Here is a 16,841-nt window from a genome sequence, read left to right on the forward strand (position 1 = left end):
GCTGTCTCACTCCCTGTGTCTCAGTCCCAGACTGTCCGCCTCTGCCCTGTAAAACAAATATGAGTGTGTTCCAGAGTCCAGTTTTAGAGATCAATAGTCAAGGCCGCCACTCCAGCGTTTTTCTTTTTGTGCGTGTGTTTTTGTGTGTATGTGTGTGTGTGTGTCTCTCATGAGTGTGGTGGTGGTGATGGAGAGGAGGAGAAGAAGGGAGACTGCACAGTGGAGTAAGGATGCGTGGTGATGCTGATGCTGCTGCTGCGTGTGTAGGGAGGAAGGAAAGGCTATACCTGCATCCGTCTATCGATTATCGACGAGGACGAGCGCATCTCCCCCCACATCACTGGGACTGGGAGGTGTGTGTGTGTGTGGAGGGGGGTTAAATGGGAGATCATCTCCATGGCACCTTTGGACAATGTATTTATCACATTTTATATTTTTTATTTTAAACCCCATTTAAAAAAAACAGTTGCATCTGCTTGGATGAGGCTGCACATGTGTCCAGCTGTGAGAGGGTCAAGTGTCCTGTTTGTTGTTGCGGCCACAACAAAAACAACAACAACAACAACACCAGTGGATGTAAACTCTCCTGTGTTGTAGTTTATAAAAAAAAAAAAAAAAAAAAACCCTGGATGCCATGCATGTGATGAAAGCACTGTTGCACGGTTGTGGCCATTATGGCCTATAGTGTGACGTACGGTTGACGCACAAGACAGGGTGCATCTATGAAAAATAATTACCTATATAGTGTGTCTGCAAGCTTCAAATGGGTCTCACTCCAGTCACTGATCAGAGCATGATAGCCTGTAGGAGCACAGACTGTGTTCATCATTCATTTTTAATAAAAATATATATAATTTCAACAAGCATTTGACCAAATTGTTTTTATATTTCTATATATTTTTACAGACACACACTTTATCTGCATCACAAACCACTGTGATCCTGTAATAATGTGTACTCAGGGAGCAGAGGGACACATCCATAATACTAAAATAAATAAATATAAATTATATATGTTACTATATTGTATTTGTTGATATTGTGATATTGTGGTGTTTTCTTGTCCTATACATGGTCATAATCTGGCATGTTTACAAATTACTACTCATTTCAGTTAGAACAATCCAGACCAATTAAAAACAACAACAATAATAATAATAAAACAAATGATAATCAATCATTGAAAAAAAAAAAAAAAAGTGGTGGATTCCTAAAAAAAAAAAAAAAAAAAAAAAAAAAATCATCCATAATGAGGAGGAGAAATATTAGTGAGGACACATGATCTATGACACAGCCTGGATGGTTAGTGTCGCTATGGTGACTTGCCTTTTACAAATAGCGGGGACAATGTCAAGTGTCGCTATGGTTGCAGATGAAAATATGTACGCAGGCTTCTTTTTTTTCTTTTTTTTTATGAGAAACATCAAGAACTGAATTATATCTGTCTCCATGGTAACATCACAGTGGAGGAGAGGGAAGCAAGCTCTTTATTTTGCAATAGATCCTTGCCTATATCTGAAGGAGCATGACAAAACTACAAGAGAGGGGATGTTTAAAATAGATAAAAGTATGGACAAAATTCTGGCTCGATGATTTTTTTTTTTTTTTTTTAAAGGGGAGGCAGTGAGATTGTGCCTCTGGATTAGAAAATGTGATTTTATGGCGTTATAATTTTTCCACCCACATCCACAGGGACATCTTTCTTTTGAAGATGGGGAGGGGGAAGATCATTTGTGAATTCAAAGCATATGTTGTTCATTAAATTGAATTGTAAATCAGTTCTTAAAATGTATCTCGTCATAATTTCAGCTTGAAGTCTACACGTGATGTCTTTACTGAACTACACTTATGGCACACTGAGAGTTAAGTTCGTGCCACATCAACAGATCTCCCTCCTCTCTTACATTGAGTCGGGTGCCTCCTCTGCATCATCTAAACTCTGAAACTGCTCCATCTCATGTTCCCAGCACTCCAGGAAACCAGTTGGTGGCAGACTTGTCTTGAACCTTGCCTGTGAGTGAGGCAGCTGTGACTCAGCCCACCGATCCACCTCCAACTCATACTCTCCACATGCTTCTCAGTTTAGTTTAGTGTTGTGGGTTACTTACTCTGGTTCAAACAAAAAACTGTATTTATTTCAGAGGAAATAACAGTAACATTTATAATATCATCATTTTAAATTACATATAAGCAGTTTATAACAATGTATATTGACATATTGTGCCATGTGACATAAGTCCTTTGCACTGTGAGCATTACTATTATTGTTGTTATTTATAAGTCAGAGAAATTATGACTTATGAATTGAAGGGTGGAGCATGATGTTTAATGTTACATATGCAGACTATCACTTAGCTTTATGTATATTTTTTATCTGTATACGTTTAGATTATTTCATTTTGAGGAGGCATGCACTTGATCAAAATCCACCACAGGTAAATATGGATCATTTATTTATTTTTGCTCCTGCTTACCTGTTCCAAACAAGGTTGTTTGGACTTGGTGGTTTTGCCATAATGTGCACATACAGAATAGTATGCTTAAAAGTGCATTATGTAATAAATCTAAAGCAACTGGACATAAAATCCTCCTAATATGTCACAGAGACTCAGGAATAATATTCATATAACAAACTGAACTCACCAACAACAACAACAGTACAGGCAAAATATTTGCATTAAAATGTTTTTTTTGCAGACTGCAAATCATGTTTATGTTTTGGCATGTGGCGCCACCTACCGCCGTCTACCAGTCATTGCAGTCAGTAGAGTCTCAGCTGCCGTGCAACCACGGGTTGCCAGTTACGTCAGAAAACGTAACCCAAAAGACCTTGGTATTTTGAATTCGAACGTAGTAACCATTTTTGGCCACATTCTTACATATGGCACCTTTAAAATAGCAACCTATAACCCCACATCATCAGGAGGCACAAACTTACCATAATTCCAATATAGGTGCAACCAGCAAATGCTCCCTCATCATCTGCTACACCATATTAAAACTGTTCATATGTGTAACTGGGGGAACAGCTCAGGAATGCATACAACTTTTTTTTTTTCCCCAACTTGATTGTGTCTGATGAAGGAGTCTGCCGGAGGGGGCGGGGCAGCTGCCTGTGAGCCTTCGCCCGGGACAACAACTCACCAAACACAGGGAGCGTTTGTCAAATCGTTCTGCTTAGCCTGTACAGTCTCGTCAACCCGCTCCGGTGACTTGCACTTGTCTTAGCCCCGCCCGCGTGTGCCGACGTGACAGCCAAAAGAAGCGAACCCCTGCGCGAGCGGAGAGCGAATCGAGCTCACCCAAAGCAGCGGCTGGTGTGTCTTCCTCTTCATGCTGAAACGTGCACATATTTGACGGCGAGAAAAACCGTGGTGGAGCGCAGTGACTGCGGCTGAACTGCAGGTCTGTCTTCATCGTGTCTCTGTCGTCGAGCACCGTGTCATGTAGCCTGTGTTTTGCTAGCTACGGTGTGACAGGCGCAGCTGCCGCCGCCACTGTCATGAAAAAGCATAGCTGGCGCTTTCGTGTCCATGTTACTGCTCGACAGTGACTGTTATACAGTCGCAACGTGTACACTGGGGCTGCTAGACACGCCTCGCGTGGAGCAGACAGTTGCTAACCAAGCTCTTAGCATAGCAAAGTATATATTATGTCAACTTAGCAACACTAGCTAACCTCGCAGACAAACACGGTTCATGTAACGTGGAGGGCATTGCGCACTTTTGCTTTCTCTGCCCTGACCCCTAATTCTTAATTTCGCTGCACACGGTATGAGAGCTTGAATATAACCTGTTACAGTGAGCGATGAACTTCATTAACGCGTTCAACAGTGCGTGTTATGTGGACAATCTCATTAAAATGAGCGTTAGTACTCTTTGGGGGTTGAATGTGGCTGCTCATTGTGGTTAAAATGGGGGCTGCTCATTCTCAGGTTATGCAAGAGAAGCCCCCTCAAAGTTGAGTAAGGCCTGAGTGCAGGAGCGATGTTTGCACAGGTACAGATTGTTTTTGCAGCCAGCACTGAGCTGTGCATGTGGGTGGTGGTACTATATACGATTTAAAAGCGATTAAAAGCACAATATGTTGATTGAGGAGAGTTTCTATCATTAGGATAACTGTAAATGGGGAAAATTGTTAATATTTCAATTAAGTGGCTTGAAAATGCTTTCAAGCTCATAGGGATTTGTATTGTTGGATATCAGGATAACTGTGAAATGCCATTTGTGTATGTCACCCTGTATGTGCAGGTACCGAACTTGACCTTTTTCTGGTACTTTGTCATCCCAAAAATGTAGCTTTTCACATTCACCAGTATCGTATAGGTACTCTCCTTATCAACTTAATTTGATTGGTACTATTCAAATAACCGAGTTTGGTACCCAAACCTCACCCTGGTCTTATTGCCCCCTCTTTCAGCAGATCCAGGGAGAGAAGCCTGTTTGCATTGCCCTGCAGGTGCAAGACAATGGATGTGAAAATAGAACAGCAGGACATCGACAACACATTCAGCAGCAGTGACACTAACAGTAAGATCTCATGCGTCTTCCTTTGTGACTAAGAAACAAAAACGGGTATTCATAACTATAATGTACGACACAGGAATGAGCTCAAGCACTGAAATGATCTGATCCAGTTTATACCTCCAACTTGAAATGAAGGGTGTAAAAATAAATCGGCTTTTAAGGGAGGCAAAAAAAATTGAAAAGACCTGGCTTCCTCTTCATAGCACATGGACATGTCAGATGGTTGAGGGATTCTCCTATCCAAGATACTGCTGTTCTGTGGGTCCTGAGCAGATCTGCCAGTATTTTAATCCAGGAAGAGTACATGGTGCTGGAAATACTCCAGGAAACAGTTGGCTTCTAAATGAAACTCATTCTTAGGATGGAACATTCTGTAGACCTTGCAATCAATGTGTGTTTGTCTTTTTTTCTGGTTTATTTAACCATTTAGTGGTTGCAGTTGTATAGCTAATTATGTTGCCATCACCATTTTATACTCTGGTGCCGTAGTCTTTTTTTTTTTTTTTTTAATGCTGCCATGCTGGGGTGCCAAATTTGGAAACTGTTCAATTCTGCACAGGAGGTCTTAAAGGTATCTCAGGATGTAGGTTGTACACAATGAATTCCTTGTGTGGAAAGAATTGTTTTCTCTTTCAGGTAAACGCCCAGCTGAGGACATGGATGAGGAGCAGGCCTTCAAACGCTCACGCAATGCAGATGAGATGGTGGAGCTCCGTGTGCTGCTTCAGAGCAAAGTAAAGGCATTTTACCTGCAAATTAGTTGTCTGACTATCATCTTCTGTTATTGCTATTTTTTCTATTGAACAAAATATATTTTATAAGGAAAATTATCTCTCTGAACAGAATGCTGGTGCTGTTATTGGAAAGGGTGGGAAGAACATAAAAGCTCTGCGCACAGACGTGAGTAACGGATGAAATGCTGCTAACATTTCTTCAGCTGAGGAGAACACTTCTTTGGCTAATGCTTCTTATGTTACAGAGTCATGTTGAACATAAGAGGCAGCCTTTACAACTGTGTTATAAAAATGCTGTGTATAGATATTAAATACAATGATCGTTTCAAACCCTTATTCATCAGATTAACAAAGAATCGGTTCCAGATTTCTTGCAAGCAGGTTTTTAATAAATTGACATTCACTGCTATGGGAGTAAACCAAGTTGACATGGATTTTTGGTTCCAGTCTTCTTTTGAGTTGCCTGATTTCAGTCTGATTCCACTTCCCTTCCCAGTGCTGCTTTTGACCTTGAAGTGAAGTACAGAGTGGTCCTTGTCTTTTTTGCAAGGACATGAATCTCTGTAGTGCTCCAGACTGTTTATTAAATTGTCCTATGTCCAGGTCACACCTCCTGTTGTTCTTTACTCACCACAGTTTCAAATCTTTCACTTTTCTCTTTTGGGAAAAAAAGTTTAGCGTGTATTCAATTAAAATGTATTCCTTCTCCCCCTCTTCCCTTCTCCTTTACTTTTTTGTTTTTATTTTTGGCCACCTTCCTCTGTTGCCCATGTACTGGATCGACATGCCCCTCCTGCGTTGCCCACCTTGACGCTGGCCCAACCTCCGCCCGCCCCTGAACGCCATGCCCGCCCACCTGACACTCCCGGTTGGCCCCGCCCATAAACCGTGCCCCTCCTTTAACGGGTGCCTTACTTGACATCTTGTGATTGAATGCCCCCGCCCAATGCCAACCTCCTCCACCACAACCACCACCACAACCATCACCACCACCACCTCGGCCCATGCAGTACAATGCCAGTGTATCAGTCCCAGACAGCAGTGGCCCAGAGCGGTATGTCCCACCAGTTATTGCCTCACTGCCTGATTAGAACAGTGAAACACATGTCTTTGATAACCTGCCTTCTGTTTCATTTTAACATCTCTATATACATGACAGTATACTCCCCACCCCCAAACACCCCCTCCTCCACTTGTAAGAGACATGTATTGTTCCTTTTGATTTCTCTGTCCATTTTAAGCATCTCCATTGAGTTGGACTTTATGTCATGACACTTGATTGTCCATGCTGAGACTCACTGACAACCCACTACCAAATAATTGGCCAGCATATGGTTAGCAGCACAGCGATTGGATGTTTATTTTCCTTGCTGTGATGTTTAATTTTACCATTGAACTTGTGGAAAGCAGACATGTTTTTCTTGCTCTGTCCTCTGTGGCTCACCTGGCCCCCTTTTCTCCCGACCCCCACTCCCCACCTTCTCCTTCTACCCCTACCCCACTTTTTCTCAGCATCACTGTCCATACTCTCTGAGAGAGCACTGACTCATGTCTGGAGGCTCCGTGACCCCCACCCCCACCCTGTCAGTCATTAATGTTGTCTCTTTATTTCATTGTGCTGCATCCCTTCTGTTAAACTTCTCTCAGGCCACATCAGCCCAGAGTTGCCTGCCAAACCTTTCATAACCCCCCCCCCCCACTCCCCACTCCCCACTCCCACCTTGCTCTTGTCCTGTGCCAGAGATTAGTTGGTGATCACTTACATTTCCTTCCCCACGTCAACCCCTCTGCTCTGTTTTTCTACTGCCCACCTCGTCTTTTCCTCCCCTCAGCCCCAAGCCCTCTCCTCCCCACCTCTCCCTTCTCCCCGAACCCACCTGGTTACAATGAAGGTGTGCTGGTTGTGCAGTGGTCATGGAATGTTTATATTCCTTTTCTTCAACTTGCTGGTGATGAGATGGGTATAGATGTCTCCCAAATCTGTGTGGCCACTTTCACATTAATTTGAGCCGCTCTGAAACTGGCCTTCCTCTAAAAGACTTCTGTTCAGACCTGGTATTTACATCTGATCACTTCCTGTTTGACACATGTTATTACCAGTACTGAACAGTGCTACATTTAAAGTCAATGTTGAATTGAGAGCCTGTCAGCATTGGGGAAACGTTGTCCTTGTCGTACAGTATTAATATTTGATTTATAAATGTCTTGTAAGTGTCTCTTTAATTGTTCACAGGACTGTTTCTCATATATTCTTTTTTATCAGGTTTTGTTTTGTGCTCTACTCTTTGTCCCTCTTATGATGTCTTGCTTGCTTTTGGGGCCAAAATGGTTCCTGATAGGATTTTGAGTGTGAATGCCAGCATCGACATTATTGGAGAGATTCTGCTGAAAATCATACCAACTCTGGAGGAGGTGAGCCATGATGGACAGCATGAATTTTGACTTTGTATTGTATTTTCAAACGTGTAACATGAACCTCAACCTCATAATGTAATACAGTTGTACTCGAGCCTTAAAGTAACCCTGTGGAGGTTAATGCGTTAGAAGTGGGTTGGTTCACATTGGTGTAAAGGGGGCCATTGTTTGTGTGTCCTCACAAACAAAAGTGCATGCAACCTTATCGGCAGCACAGTTCATGTCATACTTTTTGTCTCATAGTGTTTCCCCTGATCACAATCTTGTGGCAGTAAGAAACATTACATTACATTGTCAAGTGGAGTGGAGACTACACTTTGTAAATATGGATGCAAAGAAAACAGAGTTAAAGATTAGTATTTGTTGTCAAAGTATTTGTTGGACAAGGATGAAAGTAGGATACATGGTGTTTTGGTCAAAATAAAATACACAAAAATATCCAATTGTCAAACCACAAATGTTCATGGACACAATGAGAAATACTACATTTATATGTTATTTACTCTTGTACTGTGTTTCATTTTCTCTAGTACCAGCATTACAGTGGGATTGATTTTGACTGTGAACTTCGCCTGCTAATCCATCAGAGCTTGGCAGGGGGCATCATTGGGGTGAAAGGTGCCAAGATAAAGGAGCTGAGAGAGGTAAGGAGGAGTCCAGATGAGCTCAAGCTCCTGCACGATGCTCTGCACTGATAGTTGGTTTCTAGATTTGTGTTTTGTGAAATTTATTATTGACTGTTGTATGTGAACCACAATCCATCACTGATGAGATGTAATTCTGTCGGATCAAACAAACGATGGCAGTAATGACAAAGTATTTAGACCCCCCATGACATCTAAATCAACTTTAATCACATATATGTTGCTTTATTTATCACCTACATGCCTAAGAGGATGCAATATCGTCAAATCTGCTTTGAGATTTTTGATGACTCATCTTATCCTTGGGGCAGTATAATAATTTGCATCCAATCAAGCACTGTATGAGTTTTTTGATCTTGACATACTACCCAAACACCATTGTGGGGGTGAGCCTGCATTTCTCAGGTTTCTTCCTCCTGAGCAGCTTTGTGGTATTGTGTTTTTGGACAAAAACACATGGCCTCACTCAAGAACTATACTCATCATCAGAAACCTCAATCTTGACTTTTACTTTCGTGCAGATATAGGATATGCAACTGTGGTGGTGAGAAATCCTCCACAACTAGCTGTAACATCCATTCAGTGCTATTTAGCTACTCTAAAAGCCAATCAAGACCCTCCATAAAAGCTAATTTTCAGTGGAAATGCATTAGTGGATGTTACTGGCGCCCCTTGAGTGATATAATGACTTGAAGGGAAGTTTGCAGTTTTGATGGCTCAAGAACCAGAAATGTATTGTAACATATTCATGTTTCTGTGCCAGAACACCCAGACCACCATCAAGTTATTCCAGGAGTGCTGTCCACACTCCACTGACAGAGTCGTCTTGGTGGGAGGAAAGCCGGAGCGTGTCATTGAATGCATCAAAGTTATCCTGGAGCTGGTGTCTGAGGTGAGTTGGCGTCCCTGAGATCTGCTAAAAGCCTGAATAATGTTTATGCAGTCATGTGATTTAAGCTTGTATCTGTCACTGTGAATACATATTCATAGCAGAAAATGTGCTCTTTTACCGTGCTTTCTTCCTCATATCGTTTCTCTTCATTTTTTCAGGCACCAATCAAAGGTCGCGCTCAACCATATGACCCTAACTTCTATGATGAGACGTACGACTATGGAGGTTTTACCATGTTATTCGAGGAGCGAGGCAGACGACCCATTGGTGGGTTCCCCATTCGAGTGCGTGGGGGCTTTGAGCGAATGCCCCCCGTTCGTGGCAACAGACCTCTGCCTCCTTCCAGAAGGGACTATGACGACATAAGCCCTCGCCGCGGTCCTCCACCACCGCTGAGCAGAGGCGGACGAGGTGGCAGCCGCGCACGTAATCTGCCTCTTCCCCCGCCTCCGCCGCCAAGAGGAGGGTGAGGAGGGGCCCACTTACAGGGGTTGCTTTGTCATCTTAGTGGTTTTAATTTGATGTATTTGGTGTGATTGGTTTGTTTTGGGTTAGACAAAAAAAAATTGTTAACAGTTCCTACTGGTCAGTGTTATTGTTTTTCAAGGTCCAATTGCAGTCAAAGCAAATAATGTCTTCATTTTTCCTTTGTTTAGAAAAAAATGAAGCATACTGTAGCTTTTAACAGCCACTACAGTTTCTTTGTCTGTCTCTCTTTGCAGGGGTGACAGGTATTCACATGGAAGTTACCACAGCAGCATGGACGACAGACCAAGGTCAGTGTACTGTCAGTTATTATGTAAAAGCTGGTTTTCAATTAATCTTGAATAACAAATCAATGCTGATTAGCTCAGGTAATGAAACTTTGTTCTATGCCATGAGCCTAAATGGTACATTCAGTATAGGAATAGGATGGTCAGCCAATCAGGAAAAAGAGCCGGTGCCTGCCCCCAATTTACTGACTGGTTTCTGAATGTGGCGCCACCGGGCATTTCATAACTATGAGTAAGCAAGTTTACAGTAACTGTGTGTTAATAAAAACTGCACAATTAATTGAATTGGAAATGTAGGGCAGGATAAATGTAGTCCAATCACTGTAGAAGATGAGCAACACAAGGATTAAAAGCCGGAAACGTTGTTGGAACTAATAACATTCCTTACTAGAGATTGAATAAAAACAGAGCAGATTACAACATAATATTTAAAATAAATAATCTGCAAGGTTGCATGGCAGGTTAATGTTGGCAGTGCGGAGTGTGGGTTAGTTTCAAGTGTAGGAACTGGTAACATTAGGTAAATTAGAAACAAAGGTCTGGTATAACTACTTTAAAAAATAATGTACATTTAATTTCTCTCAACTCCGAACAACTAAATTCTGCTCAGCCTGTCATCCCACTAGCCCTGATTCAGAGTCTGATCACAGTTCATCTGTGAACTGTGCATGTCCTTTCACACTCGGTGCTTTGTAAATGCCAATAATCAGTGTGGTGTTAAGTGTCATCTCGAAATTAAGATAAATTACATATTTTTTTGTTTTGTAGTGACAGAAGAAGCAGAGGAGGAGACCGATATGACAGCATGGTGAGTGTGTGCCTGTGTTTACAGGTGCCGCTGTAATGCTGTGCTGTGCTGTGTGGTTGTACCCGCTTAGTTTTGTAGTAGTATTTGTGAATTATGTTTCAGAGGACATGATTGGAATTCCTTCTTCTACGTGAAGTACAAGCACAGAGACACAGACACTGTGCTACTTTTTTTTCTCTTTTTTTCACTGTGTATAGACACTGATCGAGGCCTGATGTTGCCTGGCAACACTTGTCTCCTTGGTTACCGCAGAGCAGCCGAGTGCGTAGTCCAGAGATCCACCAGGCTAGCAAATGAACTTGAGCTTAAACCAAAGCAGTTCCTGAACAAACACTTCCAATCGGAAGATGAAGAATACATTTAATTAGATAAACACCAAGGGGTGTCGATGATTTCCTGAGATTTAAGGACAAACATGGTGTGTGCATAACTAGAGCAAAGACATCAAAGTAGCTCATTCGGTAATCTTGTGTAAAGCACACACTCATGGTTGCGACTGGTTGCCAAGTTTTGACATGCTTGGTTTACTCAAAACAATTCTCAAAAATGGGATTTTTAAAAATGAAGGTCTGTTTATTTAGAATTGTTGGGGCCTTGACCTTGTTTTAATACATTCCAATTACCCTTAATTAGAAGATGACTTTATGGGTGCAGGCGAATTATTACTGTGCATAAGGATGTCCTAAATCTGAGCAATTACTTTGTTAAAATTAGCTCTGTGAGGAGTCGCATCCCAGATTTTTAAAAGTTCTGAATAACCCTAAATTACTGGCACTAAATAAGTTTGATATTTTGACCCAGTTATGAAGTTGAATAGTCTGCCGTTGGCTGTTTCACTGGAAAATAGTGCGACAATGGACATCGTGGTCCAAAAGGCTGAGAAAGTGGTCTCTGTAATCTTCCCTCGCAACATTTATCTTTTACATTGAACTTTCCATTACCTTCTTCCTCTCATGTCATCTGAAATCCCCCTCATGCCGGTTTTTATCTCAGCATGGCCCCCAACATTACTTCAGGTTGTTTGAGTGGCATGCAGGCTTCAGATTAAACCCAACAATGCACATTTCAGATAAAGTGGAATGTGATATTTGAAGCATGAACCTTGCTGAAAAATGTGCATGAATTGCCTAATGCTGTGGAATTAGTACTGACTCACATTCTTATGGAGCACTTCCAGCACCACGCTGAGTGTGTGTGTGCCTCACATAATTCAGGATGTTCTGGAGACAAGAATGCATCCTCCTATCTTGTATAAACCAGGTTGTTTTGTAATCTCATAGAATAGATACAGAGGTTGTGTGTTATTATTGTGTGTAGTTATCACAACAGGTTTTTATTATTGTGATATAACCGTTTTCCATTTTATCTGTTTTCCCCCCTCTCAATCAATCTTGGAATGCAGAGTGGAGGCGGATATGGTGAGTGTTATTTATATTAAGCCAGCACAGATCTACATTTTATATATGAAAAGGAACCGTCATATATTTTTTTTATTAATTGTATTTTTTTTTTGCCCATCATCTTTTTTTTTTTTTCGTCTTCAGAAGAGAGTGAGTTTATTACCAATGTCTAACAGCAGGCTAGGGCCAGTACTCATGAGAACAAGTTCAGGAGAATTCTGTTCTCTTGGCGTTTTATCCACATGGAACCAGATTTTTGGCAGCCCTAACATGCTATTTTTGTAAATGGGTCTGAGAGTAAAAAAAAAAAAGCCACCCATGGTGTTTTTTGTGTATACAACTATTTCACACCTTTGGGGAAAACGATGATACCATAGCCCCTCCTCTCTCTTGCTGTTGCTCCTGCATTCGCTTTTGCCGTCTTTATCGTTGTTGTCCTCTTCTTGTGTTTGGGTTTTTGAACACAAGTCTTATCCACATGCTTGACGTCATCTTAACTGTTTTTGGTGTATTTTCTGTGGCAGCATTACATCGCCGCATACAAATTTTGTGTTTCCATGTGGATACGGCCTTGATTACCTTACATTAGATTTCTCTTGTCATTGTATTTTATCCTTATTTATATGTTCTGGATAATTTGTTCAATATATGAATCAAGAATTGCAGTAATATTTTTTTTTTTTTTTGCCCAAACACTTGTTACTTGTTTACTATCATATTATCTCCTGTCTTTGTCCCACTGGTGCGTTTTCATTGTCCTCAAAGACAACAATTCTTCCTGGGAGCACTTTCAGTCTGGTGAGTGGGGATAGATGGTCACTGTCCCGCTGTCTTGTTTCCTAACCTAAAGGGATTGTGCATGATGATGTTGTAGTTTAAGACCAAATCTTCTCGCATGTTCTCTCTCACCTCCTAGGGGGTAGAGGGTCATACAGCGATATCGGAGGCCCAGTCATCACAACGCAAGTCACCATCCCAAAAGATGTAAGCAGGGCATCTGAGCAGGAAAAAACAAACAAACATACTTACGTCTTTGACAGATCAGAAGGACAAAGAAGACATGTTCATTTCTGGAACTATTTGTTTTGCAGTTGGCTGGCTCCATCATTGGCAAGGGTGGCCAGAGGATCAAGCAGATCCGCCACGAATCTGGGGCATCTATCAAGATTGATGAACCACTAGAGGGCTCTGAGGACCGCATCATCACCATCACAGGAACACAAGACCAGATCCAGAATGCCCAGTACCTGCTGCAGAACAGGCAAGTGCCTCACCAACTCGTCAACTCCTCCCACTGCAGAAGTGGGGTCTCTGCTGATGGCTGTTTGCTTAAAAGTGAAGTCAAGCTGGTTAATTTAGACTTGACCTAACATTACTGTACTACCAAAAGTAATGACGTCATACAGCCACGAAAACCTGTATCTGTATAAGAGAGAAAACATCAAATACGTTTTCCATTTCCTGTTTTGTGCATGGATTTGGGATTTAGGTTTCCCCCCCATGAAACAAATTAGAACGTCTGAAGAAATAAAATAAAAATCAGTTATATATTTTTGTTTTAAGGAAAATTGACACTTATACTTATACTTTTGGTGTAAGAAAATGAACACTGAGGATGTCACCTTGGGTTGTGGGAAATGATATTCTTTATAAATCTGATTTTTTTTTTTCTAATTGAATATTTGACAATGATAAAATATTTGGCAAATTAAATGATGTGTTAAATGTGGTCTTTTACTGCCTTCGATAAATGTTGAAGTATTGTTTTATCATGCCAGATTCTCTCAGCAGTATATCACTTTGAAGACCTTCAGACTGTCACATTTCTGAGCTTGTCTCAGCAGTCTCTGCTTTTTTTTCTTGCTTTTTTTTGAGGCAGAATTAATTTTTTTGACCTTGACATACTTTTTTTGACCTACAATTGTAACAGCTAAATCTCTGAAATGCATCAGGAGGACGTACCCTTACCGTCTTATTTGTCTGTGCTTTCAGTGTGAGGCAGTACTCTGGACGGTTCTTCTAAAGAGAAGGAAGCAAAGAAGAGGAGTGAAGCCATGCTGCCAAACGGTTTGCTCCTTCTATTCAGAGCCTACATTCCTCTGCTTTGAGTAGATGTGCCTCCTCCACTCACTATCACACACTACACCACCTGTCTGTTGGTTGGAAATTTTATTAAGAGGAGTTTTGGAAAAATCTTAAGCTGTCAAACAGCAAAAAAAACAACAACATATTTCGACAACATATTTTTGTGCTGGTGTAATTATTTTCTGGGACATTCTTGTGCCAATCATTGGAGTAAACGCATAAATGTGATAAACTCTGTGTTGTGAGCCGCCCCTGGCCCTTATCTCCCTCATTTTAGTACAGCATGCAGAATGTAATCTTTTTTTTTTTTCTTAAGGAACATTGTGTGATTTTTTTTTTTTTTTGTTCTTTTTTTTGTTGTTCCTCAAATGTAGATGCACCCTCTCCAAAGAGATGCACGGTCTCAAAAAATGGTTAAATGAAAATAAAATATAATTTTTACACAACATCCAACACCATTTTCCACTTTAAAGTGCTTTTTTTTGTAAAAAATAAATAAATAAATGAAATGGGCTTTAAAGGAGATGTTTGACATTTTAGGAAATATGCTTGTTCACTTATTCTCTTGGGCAACGTTTGTAGAGATAAACGTCAGCTGTGGCTTAAAGCTGTCAAATTCATAAGTGAGACTGAATTCATACCCATAATGTTTTCTACATATTCTTATTCATAGTGAATTTACACCACTCAAGTAAAATATTGGTTATAATGAGTCCTTCCAGGTTCCATCTCTATGCTCTGACTTGTAGAGGAATTCCATCATAACCCATTTTCAGGACCTTATCAGCAAAATTTAGCTTGTTATTAAGTGGTATCTTATCTGTGCTTCCATGTTTTTTTTGTCAACACACAGCCGTGGATGAGCTGTACGGCTGTAGCCGACAGTTAATTGCATACAACTGGGTGATAAATGAAAGGGGGAAAAAATAAATCAATATCAGGTGTCTTAAGTAAAGTGTTGTCGCGTGACATGCTGCCAGAGCAGCTTCAGTCTCTACACCATTCTTTCCAAAGATATTCCTTCATGTGAGTGTTGTGAGAATGATGATGGAGAGCACTTCCAAAGGTGTTCAACCACATGTGAAGGTCACAGCAGATGATTCATGTCACACTCATCAAAGCAGTCAGTGACCCCTGTTACCCCTTTTTGGGTGAAGTGATACTTCAGTCTGTACGTCTGTGTACTATTGTTTGTTTTTAAACGGTCATTCATGGATGAATCATCGTTTCCTTTTTTTTTTTTCTTAAATCACTGACCCTAAGTATTGGTAAACTATGTGCCTTTTGCCCCTTCATTGGCTTCGTTTTTAGGAGTTTTTAAGGAAATAATGAATCTGCAACTGTATTTTTTTGCACAGCTAATCTTCATTCTGGAGACAAATATTGGTTAAAATGCTTTCTGAGTGAGGTACTTTTCTTTAGTGTCATTCAACAATGCTTAGGGGCTAGGACAAAAACCTCATGGGTTTTATATAATAAGATATAAGATGTAGGTCTGAGGTACTGTACACTCTTAGAAATAAGGGTTCCAAAAGGGTTCTTCTACAAGGGCTGAAGTTCTACCTGGAACCCTTTGCTTCTGAAAAACCCTTTCCTGAAGAAAGAGTTCTTCAAGGGTTCTTGGTATCACTAATGGTTCCAGTAAGAACCATTTTGACCCAGAGAACCCTTTAAAACCCCTTTCCTGAATAAAGGGTTTTAAATGGGTTCTTGGTGGAACCCTCCAAAAGGGTTCCAGGTGTAACCTTTATAAAAAAGGTTCTACCTGAAGCCAAAAGGACAAGCTGTAGGACCTTATATTGTTGTACTTAGCACTTTTATTTCTAAGAGTGTCAGTGCTGGCACTCTCTACAGTCTGAATGAGACCCATACCTTGTCAACAGTAATGTCTTCTTTTTTAAATGTTAATTCTCTGCCTCAAAAAAATGAATAAACCTCTTTCCCAAAATGTCAAACTTTAGCTATAAGTCAGGCTTAATGTGCCAATGTGTTATAGCAGAAATAATTGTATTAAGAATGTTTGCTTTTCATGGAAAGTAGCTGTATATCTGTATCTAAACACACATGGATGATATTTGCACAGAATTAGGTCATGTCACGAGTGCTTAGAATGGTCCAGACTACTTTCTACTGTCTTGGAAGGATGTGGAGCCAAAGGACGGGTTTGTTTGTCTTTTTTTTTTCTTTTTTTTTCTTCTGACTGGTTTATTTTCTACCAATCACCTGGCTGGACTCGCTGTAATACAACCTTTATATCTCTCCTGTTAGAGCCTGTTTCTCTTGCATAAGTGTTATTAATTTGTAAGCTTTTTAAAAAAAAAATTGTCCTCCTGGGATACAGTAGAATGTGAGCAGCTCATTTTTGAGTCCATGAGTGGTGTTTTAAGTCTGGTCTGTTACATCCATCTCAGTGTCTGATGTCTCTGTATCTGCAGGTGTTGACTAAATAAACGTCTTGTTACGGCTCACGAAGCAGATATTATGTGCTCTTTGATTCCGCAGTATCACAGTAATACTGTAGTACCTGGTGGTTGGTGTACGTGCTGCGGTGGTAAATGCGTCCA

General features: G+C 40.8%; 1 protein-coding gene across 1 annotated transcript; it reads left to right on the forward strand.

Annotated features, from left to right (window-relative positions):
• Window positions 1-3,353: 3,353 nt before the first annotated feature.
• On the forward strand, window positions 3,354-13,562 carry hnrpkl (heterogeneous nuclear ribonucleoprotein K, like; the record flags this gene model as incomplete). The annotated part of the gene is made up of 16 exons (XM_083903349.1): window positions 3,354-3,405; window positions 4,251-4,325; window positions 4,420-4,529; window positions 5,163-5,260; window positions 5,370-5,426; window positions 6,271-6,314; window positions 7,600-7,672; window positions 8,206-8,319; window positions 9,083-9,211; window positions 9,370-9,677; window positions 9,934-9,987; window positions 10,753-10,792; window positions 12,195-12,210; window positions 12,958-12,990; window positions 13,109-13,176; window positions 13,284-13,562. Exons 3-16 carry the CDS (start codon window positions 4,469-4,471, stop codon window positions 13,560-13,562), a joined length of 1,374 nt encoding a protein of 457 aa, XP_083759475.1. The 5' UTR covers window positions 3,354-3,405; window positions 4,251-4,325; window positions 4,420-4,468.
• Window positions 13,563-16,841: the final 3,279 nt, after the last annotated feature.

Source organism: Microchirus variegatus (assembly GCF_963457635.1).
Source record: "Microchirus variegatus genome assembly, chromosome: 1".
Taxonomy (NCBI): domain Eukaryota; kingdom Metazoa; phylum Chordata; class Actinopteri; order Pleuronectiformes; family Soleidae; genus Microchirus; species Microchirus variegatus.